This window comes from Centruroides sculpturatus, unplaced genomic scaffold (assembly GCF_000671375.1).
Source record: "Centruroides sculpturatus isolate CEXI.00-Female unplaced genomic scaffold, Cexi_2.0 scaffold36, whole genome shotgun sequence".
Classification (NCBI taxonomy): Eukaryota; Metazoa; Arthropoda; class Arachnida; order Scorpiones; family Buthidae; genus Centruroides; species Centruroides sculpturatus.
In genome coordinates, this window is record NW_019384384.1 from 325,677 (window position 1) to 339,111 (window position 13,435).

General features: G+C 29.4%; 1 protein-coding gene across 1 annotated transcript in view; it reads right to left on the reverse strand.

Annotated features, from left to right (window-relative positions):
* Positions 1 to 762: 762 nt before the first annotated feature.
* The window catches only part of LOC111618012 (ceramide kinase-like), a 53,682-nt gene continuing 41,009 nt past the window's right edge, over positions 763 to 13,435 (reverse strand). Inside the window, exons 6-10 of the mRNA XM_023359431.1 lie at positions 11,067 to 11,219; positions 9,001 to 9,106; positions 5,212 to 5,285; positions 1,515 to 1,711; positions 763 to 1,269 (exon numbers count right to left, since the gene is read on the reverse strand). Of these exons, the coding sequence (XP_023215199.1) occupies positions 1,084 to 1,269; positions 1,515 to 1,711; positions 5,212 to 5,285; positions 9,001 to 9,106; positions 11,067 to 11,219 (716 nt within the window). The 3' untranslated portion in view covers positions 763 to 1,083. The remainder of the gene's footprint in view (positions 1,270 to 1,514; positions 1,712 to 5,211; positions 5,286 to 9,000; positions 9,107 to 11,066; positions 11,220 to 13,435) is intronic.

Genomic DNA, 13,435 nt, shown 5'->3' on the forward strand with positions numbered 1-13,435 from the left:
TCTCCACATCAGAAAGACATCTTCACATATCATTTGGATTACATCAACAGAAATGAATCACTAGTCTAGAGGTATTATAATTTGAACCTTTTGTAAACTCTCCATGTTTAGAGGTGTATGTAGTTAGGAATCGATATAATGGATAGGTTACTCTTTTATGTACTTCTTTATTTTATTCATTAAACTTTTGTTAGTTATTTGTTAACCTGTTTGGTCATTTGACTTATACGGACACACCTACGATCGGAACTTATCTGCGACTTCCCTCCCCACTTGCATTTAAGACCCTCCTATGTTTTAAAGCCATACAGTGACATCATGAGCGGGTCTCACAACCCAACAATTAGAAGGTTCTACCTTCACCCATATTCTCACATTTGACTACATCTTTCATACTTGGTTGGGGGCCAAGTATGGCCCCAACCTGTCTTTTACAGTTCATATGGGTTTTCTCAGAAACCCACCTATAATATAAAATTTAAACAAATTTTTATTTTACACCCTTGACTTCTAACAACTCATTGCCATTTTATTTTAATTCCTTTTAGGTAGTTATGTATTCTATAATAACATGTAATAACTTAGATTATTTTGAAATAATAGAATTTATGACCAATTATAAACTGATGAGAGATTATGTTACTTTGAAAAAACTAAAAATTTTTAAGTTATTTAATGAATATTCATACCAGTAATGAATAATACTTAATAAAATATTAAGTATTATTCATTACCGGTATGAATATTACCAGTTTATGCTCCTTCAAGAAATTGTCTCTCATCTAGATTTAAAGAATTTACAGTAGATAAAATCATATAATCACAAAATTATTTTTTTAAATATATTATTTTTCTGTTAATTTATAAAATTAAATTGTGAAACAACAACTCAAGAATCTATGTGACCTGTCAATGTTGTCTCTTATGGGTAGGTCAACTTGGGTAAGAAACAAGAAACAATGTTCCCAATCTGTGCTGACCATGAGGGGAATCACAAAAGATCACAAGATAAATCTAATATAATAATTTTTCAGAATAATTGATATTATGTTAATGGTAACTTTAACGTTTTAATTTTATAAATTACCTAACATGAATCATTGGCTCTGTTATAACTTCTCCATCACAGTTCCACATACTAGTTACCAGACGACGCTGACTGTCTTGTACTCCTGTACAAGTTGCAGCAGGTGTCCTATCACCTTCTGAGACATAAGGACTAAAACGAAATTCACGTACACGATAAAGTTGCACAAAATTGAGATCAAACTAAAAAAGAAAATTATTAATAAAAAATTTTAGAAGTAAATATAGATCAAATATTAAATAAGGAAGAAATACTACTAGAAGATTAAAACTTTATTTTATATATATAAAATAAAATTACAAAAAATATCAGTTCATCATGAAGTGATGCAATACACTATTCTTTACATCTTTAACATAAGGCTTCCAGCATCCCAAATATATTTATATTATATTAAAAAGTTCAAATATTAATGATAAATACTTACAGGGCTTTGATTGTGAAAGGAAGTGCGAAAAAGATAACGTATATAATTAAAACGTGAGCAACGTGATACAACAACAACATCTACACATCCATCTCCTCTGTGAGCACAAGGTGAGATTCCTTCTCTTGACATTCCACATTTACAAGACATAGTAGCAACATTTACACACATGAATTTCCCTTTGACTGTCAACCATCCTAAATAAAATTTAAAATTCATTTAACAAGAATATAATTAAATTTAACAACATGATTATTATTATATACTAAATTGTTAATTTAGAATGAGTTTGTTTTTAAAATGACAAAGATCTGTCTTTTGTTCATTTTTTTAAAAAATGCAAATAAAAAAAAATAAGGTTCTCTACTTTTAGCACAGTCCTTAAAAAAAAAATTAATAATATAATAATAATAATGAATGAATGCCTTCAGATTATTGAGAAATGCATGGTAATATATTAAATTACATTTTACAGTATATCTCCTACTTTCAACAAACTTTTGAATATAAACATCTGTAACCCTGATAGTTATATTAAAGCTTAAACAATTGCTTAAGTGTTATGACACTGAAGATGAAAAATTTACTTTCTGAGTATTGTGACAGAAGATGAGTCCTAGTTTAGCCATTATGATCCTGAAACCAGAAAACAAAACATAAAATGGCATAATCAGGTTTGCTAAGAAGACATTCCTAAAGACATAAGCTTCATTTTCAAGGAATGCCTAATGGCAAATTTCTAAATATATGAAGAAAAGATCAATGCTGATTGATACTAGAATAATCTGAAAAACTATTGAGCACTATGTGACAAAGAGACTAGATAGGAAAACCATTCTTCTGCATGATAGCATGCAGTCACACATTGCATGTTCCAGCAGCATCCAATGGATGAAGGACAAATGAATTTAAAATTCTTCCTCACTACCCTGATCCAACACTCCTGGACTAACACTTGTTTGGTTTGTCAAGAATTGCTTGAGTGAGCACTCCAGAAACTGTACACTGCTACTTACATGCCAGAACAGAGTAGCTATTCAGAGAGTATCTTTGAATTGTCAAAATAATGGAAAAGATATGTTGATGAAGATGGAAATTTCATTGAAAAATTATACAAAAAAGTTTTAAAAAAAGAAGCAGAAGTTAAATGTTTACTGTGCTGACCTAGACTTTCATGTAAAAAATTGGTATTAAAGCCAAATGGTTGCCAGATTAATTTAATAATCATTACTTGTGGTACTAGCCTAGTATTTTAAATTAATGTTTACATTGTAATAATGTAAACAAGAAACAGATTATGTTTCAAAAGTGTGCCTTGTTTGATTTGAGTCACTTCTTGAAGTAGTAGATTGAAAATCAAGCCTTGCTAATAGAAAAATGAATGCTGCAAATGTAACCAAATCTTTGATTCTTGCACATTTTCATTAGACCAAAGTTGAAGTCTTTTAAGGTGTTCTTCAAGTTGGGGAATGAACAGAAATCTGACGGTGTAAACCAGTAGTTCCCAAAGTGGTTCCTATGGACCACTAGGGGTCCTTGGTACCACTTTGGGGTCTGTGGCAAATTAAACTTAATTTGGGGATGCGTGGACAATGTCAGGGGGTCTGTGAAAAGTTTAATATAAAGTAAAATTATTGTGACCAATTTTCATTATTAAGATAGTTAAAAATAAATAGCAATAAATAAATTGGTAGCCATTTTTACATTCTGAGTAAAATATAAGTATATAGGTACATAAAATACAAAATACAAGTAATAACAAGCATTGCAAAGTGAGATTTGTAAAAGATGAGAATATTTCCCAAGAATTGTTATTTGCCAAATGTTTGGAAACTGATACAAAAGGTGAAACAATATTTAATGAATTAAAAAACATTTTTCAATACAAAAGATATACCCTTGAGTAATATCCTCTCCATTACTGCTAATGGTGCTCCGGTAATGGTAGGATGACACTGAGGCTTTCTGGCATACTTGAAACAAGCTAAACTGAATATATTATCTGTACATTGTGTCATCCACAGACACCATTTAGCCCCAAAAACCTTAGCGAATGCTTGCATGGCTCACTAGATTAGGTCATTCAGGCAGTTAATAAAATCAAAAAGAATGCCTTAAATGCCTCAAATAATCTCTCATTTAAGAGATTATTTGCTCAACTTTGCTTAGAAAATGATGAAGATTATAATCGTTTACTACTTAACACTGAAGTTCGTTGGTTATCTAAAAGTGCATGTTTGGATCGATTTAATGCACTCTTTGATTCAGTGTTGGAATTCCTGGACAACAAAGACAACGATTTGCAGCTCAATTTAATTAATTCAAAAAAATGACATAGCATATATGACTGACTTATTTGCCAAATTTAACAAAAGTAATTTGAAGTTACAAGGTGATCAATTAAATTTACTCAAAACTAAAAGTATAATATCTGCATTTATCAAATCATAATATCTGCATTTGTTGCAAAACTTTTTTTATACAAACAAAACTTGGGGGGAGGAAAATGCTCTGTTTCCAAATTTTTCAAAATTGCAAAAACGAGATGATGATTTGCTTGTTTATTGTCAATACTTAACGGCTCTTCATTCTGACCCCAGCGAAAGATTTGAAAATATTCTTCACTTGGGCATTCCCAATTGGGTGTTGGACCCTTTTGCAAGTAGACCCACAAACTCAGATGAAGCCATACTAATACAGAAGGAACTTATTGAATTATCCACAAATGAGGAGCTGAAACCAATGTTTGAACAAGGATACCATAAATTCTGGTTACAAAAACAGATACTAATTTTATATCCTGCATTATGGACCACTGTACACAAGCTGTTGATTGCTTTCCCATCTTCCTATTTAGTAGAACATGGATTTAGTGCAGTTATGAATCTCATCATGAAAAAAGAAATCGACTGCAAATTAATACTTGTGGAGACTTACGAGTGTTACTCACAAACATCGAGCCGACCATAAATACAGTAATCTCATATCATCCCATCAGATTCACTCATTTCATTAAAAAATAATGTGCTTTAGTATTTTAAAAATCAAAATTTATAATTTGAATAAATACTACTTTAAATATAAAAATGTTTTATTTATATTTTATTTCTGTGATCAATATGATGATTTTCACACCAAATATTGTATACTAAATGGAAAAGACATTGAGGTCGGCATTACATGTAACGCCTACCTCAATGTCTTCTCCATTTAGTATATTTTTTTTTTATGTCACCGTTCACCATCCAAGACATCAAAGTTAAATTTGAAATTTTGCTATAATGCAGTTGTTATTTCACTTGGGGTTCATGGTCAGGTTTTTGCTATGAGAACGTGTCCGTGAGAATAATAAGTTTGGGAACCACTGGTGTAAACAAAATTCTATGATGAGTGTAGACAAAAAATAAAATATTTTATTATTGAAAGGAATAAGAATGCTTTGGACCAATGTGAAATGCATAAACATCATTATATTCTTTATTACAGAAAGTCCATATCAATTCCCAGTTAAAACAACAAAGCAATTAAATTCCAATGATTAAACAAAAAAATAAGAGTAAAGGAAGTAAATCATTAGTTCTTAAATTATTAAATTTTTCAAAAGTATTTTATTATGTAAATTGCAAACAAAATTAATATTAAAGTTTTCTTAATTATTTATTTTAAAAATAATTAATGTTATAAATAATTCACTTACGAAGTTTCTCTTCATCAAAAAATTGTGATTTGGAATTTTTTAATTTTTCTTTAACTTTAACACAAACAGAACAACTAAACAGAAAAACAACAAAATTAACTGATATATATTAATAATTGTTAACAATACTGTATATAAAATGTAATTTATTTATTACTTTAATTTAAATAAATCTATAAAATAATAAAACCATCTTTATATACTGCATATATCACAAGATACCAAAAATTTTAAATATCTGGATACAGAATATTAAATTTTATTTATGAAAATATTTTATAATAAAATTACAACTTTATTTAATAATAAAAAAAGATTTAAAAATTTAGTTTTATTTTAATCAAATAATAAAAACTAAATTATGAGAGTTAAAATACAGTGGTACTTCAAAATATTTGAACTTAATTTGTTCTAGAAGTCTGAGTATTGAACAAATCTTTCCCTAAGAAATAATGTAAATTAGATTAATCCATTCCAGACTCCCAAGAATATATTGATACTTATAAAAGCATTTTAACTACCGTGTTTCCCCAAAAATAAGACAGTGTCTTATATTAATTTTTGCTCTGAAAAATGCACTAGGTCTTATTTTCAGGGAATGTCTTATTTTTTCCAGGAAGAATTCACATTTATTATTGAACAAAAAATTTCCCAAGTCAAACTTAGACGAGAGTGACGTAAATCCAGTGTGTCGAACTGTCGCCTTTTTATAGCGTCAACATCGGACTCGATGACCAATTAGTGCTTACTGAACCGTAGCACTATGCAAATGTCATGTGGCGTGATTCCCGGCCGACCAATTAGCCATCACCAGCCGTAACGTTATGCAAATCTGTGATTCCCAAGCCATAGTCTTATGCAAATCATGCCGTGTGGCGTAACTGTCTGCAGACCAATCAGTGGCTGTACTTTCAAAAAGCCAACGGCCACTTTCAACCATCTGTCGATGACCGTTAGGACTAAAAAAAACTTCGCTAGGTCTTACTTTCAGGTGGAGGTCTTATATTTCGCAATTCAGCAAAATTTGTGCTAGGTCTTATTTTCTGCGGATGTCTTATTTTCGGGGAAACACGGTAGAATTTAACAAGTTTACAAGTCTAGCATGCATACATCATAGAAAAAGTAAAAAATACCCATATGCAATACAGAGTAGCAGAATTTGCCTATTAATTTTATTGGATTAAACAAAAAGTTTTTTGGGTATTTTTAACAGCTGTCATTACACAATATAAATTTATTTAAACTAATTTAATTAAAACAGTTGTGAAGTTTAACACATTATTGCTAATGTGAGATTGTATTCTTTATTTAGAAGCTTATTTTAAAACTTTTTATTTCACATTTTGTTTCAGTACAGTCAAAATATCTGCAGATAAAATGTATATCTAAGCATCTAATGCTATACAAACAGTAAAAAATCTTCATAATGTGTATGGGGAAGATGTTCCTAAATTTAGAATATGTCAAATGTGGTTTTAAAAGTTCTGTTTGGGAAATTTTGAACTAAAAGATATATAATGGAAAGGTGCCCAAAAGCTGTCAATAAAGAAATATTGCAGGAAAAAATTGTTTAAAAATCAACAAATAACACATGAACTTGCAACAACTCTTAATGTGTCACTGACATGTATTTTTGAAACACTTCATCAATTTGGAATGGTTGCAAAACATTATGATTGTGAACATTATGATTTCACACATTAAGTGATAAAAACAAATTGAATTGAGTATATTTTTGTCTGACAATGATAGGCAGCTATAAGGTTTTATTTTATTTTTATTTACTCATTTTTATCAATGACAAAATTAAAGTAAAAATATTTGTTATTAACCAAAACTTTGTTCTAGTGGGTCATGATTGTTCAAGTCAAGTACTGAGCTAGTTTTTCCCTCAAAATTGTGTTCAGATACCGAATTGTTTGAGTTTAGAATGGTTCAAGTACTGAGGTACCACTGCACATAAAAACTGATTAGTTTTTAAGTTGGTTAAACTCCTTTATCAGTAAACTAGGGCATCATACTCTCATGGAAAAAGTCCCAAATGTTGTATAAACTTTCTTTATACATTGCTAAATGATTAGTCAAAACAAAGCAATATCTTTTGTTTTGAAATATCTAATTATTGCAATAATATGAATCACAGTTGCATAATTTTTTTTTTGCATAAGTGGTGTATGTCAAGAACTCTGAGGCCATGCAAATGAATAAGAAATTTTTTATCTGATTTTTTTTTATTCCAATTTTAAGCATATCAAACCTAATTACAGTATAACACAGTAGATATGTTCCAAACAAGCATTATTTATTGTGACATCATCACAATGCTGGTCGCAATTTTTAATCATATTTTTAGTTATTTAATTTAAATATATACTCTCCACCTCAAAATAGTAGTGGCTTGCCCACATACATCATATTTTAAATAGAGCTGTAAATATAGAAGTTGTACTGGTCATCTACATGTTTCAGAGGAAAATTTTTGAACTGACATAATATGACTTCCGGTTTGTATCAGAAGTTCATATGTAGTTAATTAGGGCTTTGTGCTGCTAAGGTTTCCATATCTGGTTTCATCTTTCATCTATCTAACTCCATTCTTGAGATTAAGGAATGACGAACAGATGAATGACAGTGGGAATTTATAGTCTACAATTTTTTCAAATTGCAGCCCAAAAAGTGTCATATTATGTGAATCCGTGCTATACGAAACAAACGACTAATGAAAAATATAGGGTTATTTTCCAGAAGTTAACAAAAGTATACTATTATTTTTCATTACTACAAGAAATATGTTTATTAAAACAATCAATAATTAACTAACAATCACAATTAAAAGTACTGATGCATTAATATTAATTTTAGTTAAACAAGGACTTTTCTTTTTCAAAATATCTTCTGAGCAACATCTTCAGATTTTATTTTTATTATAATTTTTTAAGGATTTCCATCCATAAATGTCAAATTGTTTGAGTTGGAAACTGTTCAAATACCAAACCCATATGTAGGGGCCACAGCTAGAAGGTTAAGTTCACGTATTCTTGAACATCAAGAAGACATCAAAAACAGCAGGCCAGTTACAGAGTTAGCAAAGAAAGTGCTTGACCACAATTACCAGCTGCTCTGGAACAAAACAAAATTACTGAAATGCTGCAACGAACATAAAGAGCTATTTGTTTGGGAGAGTCTCTATATTTCTGCCACTGAACTGTGCAACTCTCCAACTCTCGAATTACCAAAAAATAGGGTAACAGCTTTTAAACAGCTCAATCCACGATGTTGAAGTCTTTGCTACTCAGATGTCTTTTTAACATATCTTATACTTTATGCATGTTATGGGCTCTTTTACGGCCTTATTCTTCCTAAAACATGCTTAATTAAAACTGTTTTCCTTCCACACGCTATGATGCACAAAAAGATTTTTTAATTACATTCGAAAACGAAAAATCAGTTAATCCGTCAGAAATATTGTTCTATAATTTTGAAAATCCGAAATTTGTGAAACCATCGGATTAGTGTTCGAAAATCGTAATCTGTTGTATTCGATAGACTGCCTGAAGATGGTAGTTATAAACTACTGAAAGTACTAGTGGACGAGTTCATTTTCTAAAGTCGGAAGAGTTCATACTCCAAGACTCCACTCCTGTAACGCCACAACACTTAAGTGTTATAATCATATAAAAAAACATTTAAAATTCTGAAATATTGACTTGATTGCTATTATAAGCAAACAAAAGTAAATTGATCAAAATCTTTTACAAATAAATAAGACATTCAAAAATATTTTCTTACCCTGCCTGACACCTGTCGTGTTGCCAATAAGGTGAATTATTCATATTAACAACTTGTAGCTGCAATTCTCCATCATAAGATTGATGTTGCAAAACCTTTTTAAAACCTTTTTTAAAAAAAATTATATATATATTATATTATATAAACACAAATAGTCAAGGTAAAATCTGTAAATTAGAATTATATATATACCAGAATGAAATTCCATTATTGCTAAAATATATTCAATAAATAATTGAGATTTTAAGATATTAAATTAGTTCTACCACACGTTTTATTTGCAGAACTTTTGCAAAAAATGTAATTACATTAGGAATGTAATTATAATTTTTGCATTTTAAGTAATGAAAGAAACATCATAATATACAGATAAAAATGTCATTATAAATGCCTTCAAGTTGTTAACTGTTACTTAGAATTCTGACAGTGGTCAATGACAAATCAACCACTTGGCAGATTATCATTTTGTATCATCACGATGAAGACAAATAACTAGTATTGTGCTAACTGAATAAAAATCACTAATCAACTATTTAAATACAAAGCCGAAGTGCTGTTTTAATCATTATTTAAGTTCAACGACAAGTTATGTGTGGTCTCAATCTATTTAGATTGTCAACTCTTTCATACAACTAATGAATTAGTTTTAATGGGTGTCTAGCATTTGAATACTTTTATTCAAATAAATTTCAATTAGTTCATAAGAAATAATAGCAAGTATTCATTTTGTTTTCTTCTGACCTATTTAATTAACTATTTATACACTTGAAACATGAATGATCATCAACAAACAGTAAAAATCAGTTAGCTCAATTCATTACAGATCTAAAATTTTTGCTATATAACAAGTACCCATCACATGTCAGTCATTTCAAAGTTGAACATCTTGTATTACACTTCTGAAGGATTTCTTTGTTAGTTTAAACTACATTGTCTGAAGACAAAGTGCTTACATGTGATTATTGCTCTGCATAATAAAGGAATGTCCTGTTACCAAACTGCTATAAAATATGACTGTCATCAGCTGATAGATAGTATGTACATTAGTCATTTCAATGAAACAGTTTGAAAGATCAACACAGAAAGGGGAAGACCTTGGAAAACTACCATCTAAAATGACTGTAATCACAATCCTATTTGATTAATCTCAGCTTTCAAAGCAGTTTTTCAAGAAGTTGAGATGTAAGTGGCAGCCATGTAGTAAATTGGAGATTGAAAGAAAAAGCTTAGGAGCACACACAAGCCTGTGAAGTATTTAAAATGTTTAAACATTTTGATGTTGATAGTTTTATAATTTTATTGTTTTGTACGTGTAAGTCTCGTAATAAATTCTTTTAAATATAAAGCAAAAAAATTATCCTAAAGATGTTCACCTCATCGATAAGGGCTATTAACACCAAAGGGCCGAAATGCATTTTAGGAGATATATAAGGCATTAACTGTTTCATGAGTGTGATAACCCTTTCAATGTAATAATATTCTATGTATGTGTAATAAAGTATATTTGTATTAAACATGTAATCATATTGAATACATTTATATTTCACAACAGAATAAATTTTACAGTAAATTTTTAGCAACCTTCCCCAATTTCTGACAATTGTTCAATTAGTAAGTAGAGTAAAATAAAGAAGTTACCAAAATAAAATTTCTGTACATATTTCCAATATTGATGGTTTGGTCTATTGTTATAAAAAAAATAAAAAAAGCTGATTAGTTGATTGATTCTGTTGAATATGATAAAAATAATCAATCATTTACAATTGTGTCAAAAACTTAATTCCTGCATCAGTTTAACTGTGTACAGTTTGTACCACAGACAGTTATTGAAATTGAAGAAAACTTTGTTCTCAATCTATATTAGAGTCCATAAATTTTTTAACCTCTTTAAAACTGAGAAAAAACACATCAACTAATATTCAATATTCAATATAAAATACAATATTCAATATCATACAATAGATGAACAGGTTTATATTATCATGAACATAAACTGCTCACTAAGTATTTCAAAAACAAGTTAATTATCAATTTTAGTCTATTGATAAAATGGAGATTCAACTTACCTGACCAGCTATATCGTTTTGGACCCATCCATCGGTGTTTTTCACTTTCAAATAATGTATCACCAAAATAGCCATATGCCAAAAATGATATGGAATATCTTAGTAAAGTGCCTTCATGATGAAGACTGCTTATATCAACATTAATTTGGTCACCTGAAAATTTCATAAATAATGTATTTATGATATATAATAAATAAATTTAATATCACAGAAACAACAAGTTAAATCTAAGAAACTAAGAAATAGTTTAGATTTAGAACTCTAATCTCTAGGAAAAGTTTGAAAGTTATAAATCTAACTTTATTTCATCATAAAAATTTAAAACTGTAGTCATTGGCAATTTCCATTATTAAAATTGTAAATAATTGAAAAACATGATTTTGTATCAATGGAGCTATAAGGACCTTGAATAAGTTCTCGCTGTTTTCCAACAGATGGCGTTACCAGAACCACGTGTGTCTATTTTTAGATGGTGACGCATCTGTAAGGAAGTACAATAAGTGACCTTGAAATTCAGTATACGTCATTTCACCGAAGTGTTAAACAACTTATTTTTTCATTGTGTTAAACATGTCTAGTTTCGTGCCAAAAAAAGAGTATTTGCGGGGNTGGGTCATGATTGTTCAAGTCAAGTACTGAGCTAGTTTTTCCCTCAAAATTGTGTTCAGATACCGAATTGTTTGAGTTTAGAATGGTTCAAGTACTGAGGTACCACTGCACATAAAAACTGATTAGTTTTTAAGTTGGTTAAACTCCTTTATCAGTAAACTAGGGCATCATACTCTCATGGAAAAAGTCCCAAATGTTGTATAAACTTTCTTTATACATTGCTAAATGATTAGTCAAAACAAAGCAATATCTTTTGTTTTGAAATATCTAATTATTGCAATAATATGAATCACAGTTGCATAATTTTTTTTTTGCATAAGTGGTGTATGTCAAGAACTCTGAGGCCATGCAAATGAATAAGAAATTTTTTATCTGATTTTTTTTTATTCCAATTTTAAGCATATCAAACCTAATTACAGTATAACACAGTAGATATGTTCCAAACAAGCATTATTTATTGTGACATCATCACAATGCTGGTCGCAATTTTTAATCATATTTTTAGTTATTTAATTTAAATATATACTCTCCACCTCAAAATAGTAGTGGCTTGCCCACATACATCATATTTTAAATAGAGCTGTAAATATAGAAGTTGTACTGGTCATCTATTTTATTTCTGTGATCAATATGATGATTTTCACACCAAATATTGTATACTAAATGGAAAAGACATTGAGGTCGGCATTACATGTAACGCCTACCTCAATGTCTTCTCCATTTAGTATATTTTTTTTTTATGTCACCGTTCACCATCCAAGACATCAAAGTTAAATTTGAAATTTTGCTATAATGCAGTTGTTATTTCACTTGGGGTTCATGGTCAGGTTTTTGCTATGAGAACGTGTCCGTGAGAATAATAAGTTTGGGAACCACTGGTGTAAACAAAATTCTATGATGAGTGTAGACAAAAAATAAAATATTTTATTATTGAAAGGAATAAGAATGCTTTGGACCAATGTGAAATGCATAAACATCATTATATTCTTTATTACAGAAAGTCCATATCAATTCCCAGTTAAAACAACAAAGCAATTAAATTCCAATGATTAAACAAAAAAATAAGAGTAAAGGAAGTAAATCATTAGTTCTTAAATTATTAAATTTTTCAAAAGTTAAAATGATTTCTATTTTTAAATCTTTAAACTATTATCAACTAAAAATATTTTATAATAAAATTACAACTTTATTTAATAATAAAAAAAGATTTAAAAATTTAGTTTTATTTTAATCAAATAATAAAAACTAAATTATGAGAGTTAAAATACAGTGGTACTTCAAAATATTTGAACTTAATTTGTTCTAGAAGTCTGAGTATTGAACAAATCTTTCCCTAAGAAATAATGTAAATTAGATTAATCCATTCCAGACTCCCAAGAATATATTGATACTTATAAAAGCATTTTAACTACCGTGTTTCCCCAAAAATAAGACAGTGTCTTATATTAATTTTTGCTCTGAAAAATGCACTAGGTCTTATTTTCAGGGAATGTCTTATTTTTTCCAGGAAGAATTCACATTTATTATTGAACAAAAAATTTCCCAAGTCAAACTTAGACGAGAGTGACGTAAATCCAGTGTGTCGAACTGTCGCCTTTTTATAGCGTCAACATCGGACTCGATGACCAATTAGTGCTTACTGAACCGTAGCACTATGCAAATGTCATGTGGCATGATTCCCGGCTGACCAATTAGCCATCACCAGCCGTAACGTTATGCAAATCTGTGATTCCCAAGCCATAGTCTTATGCAAATCATGC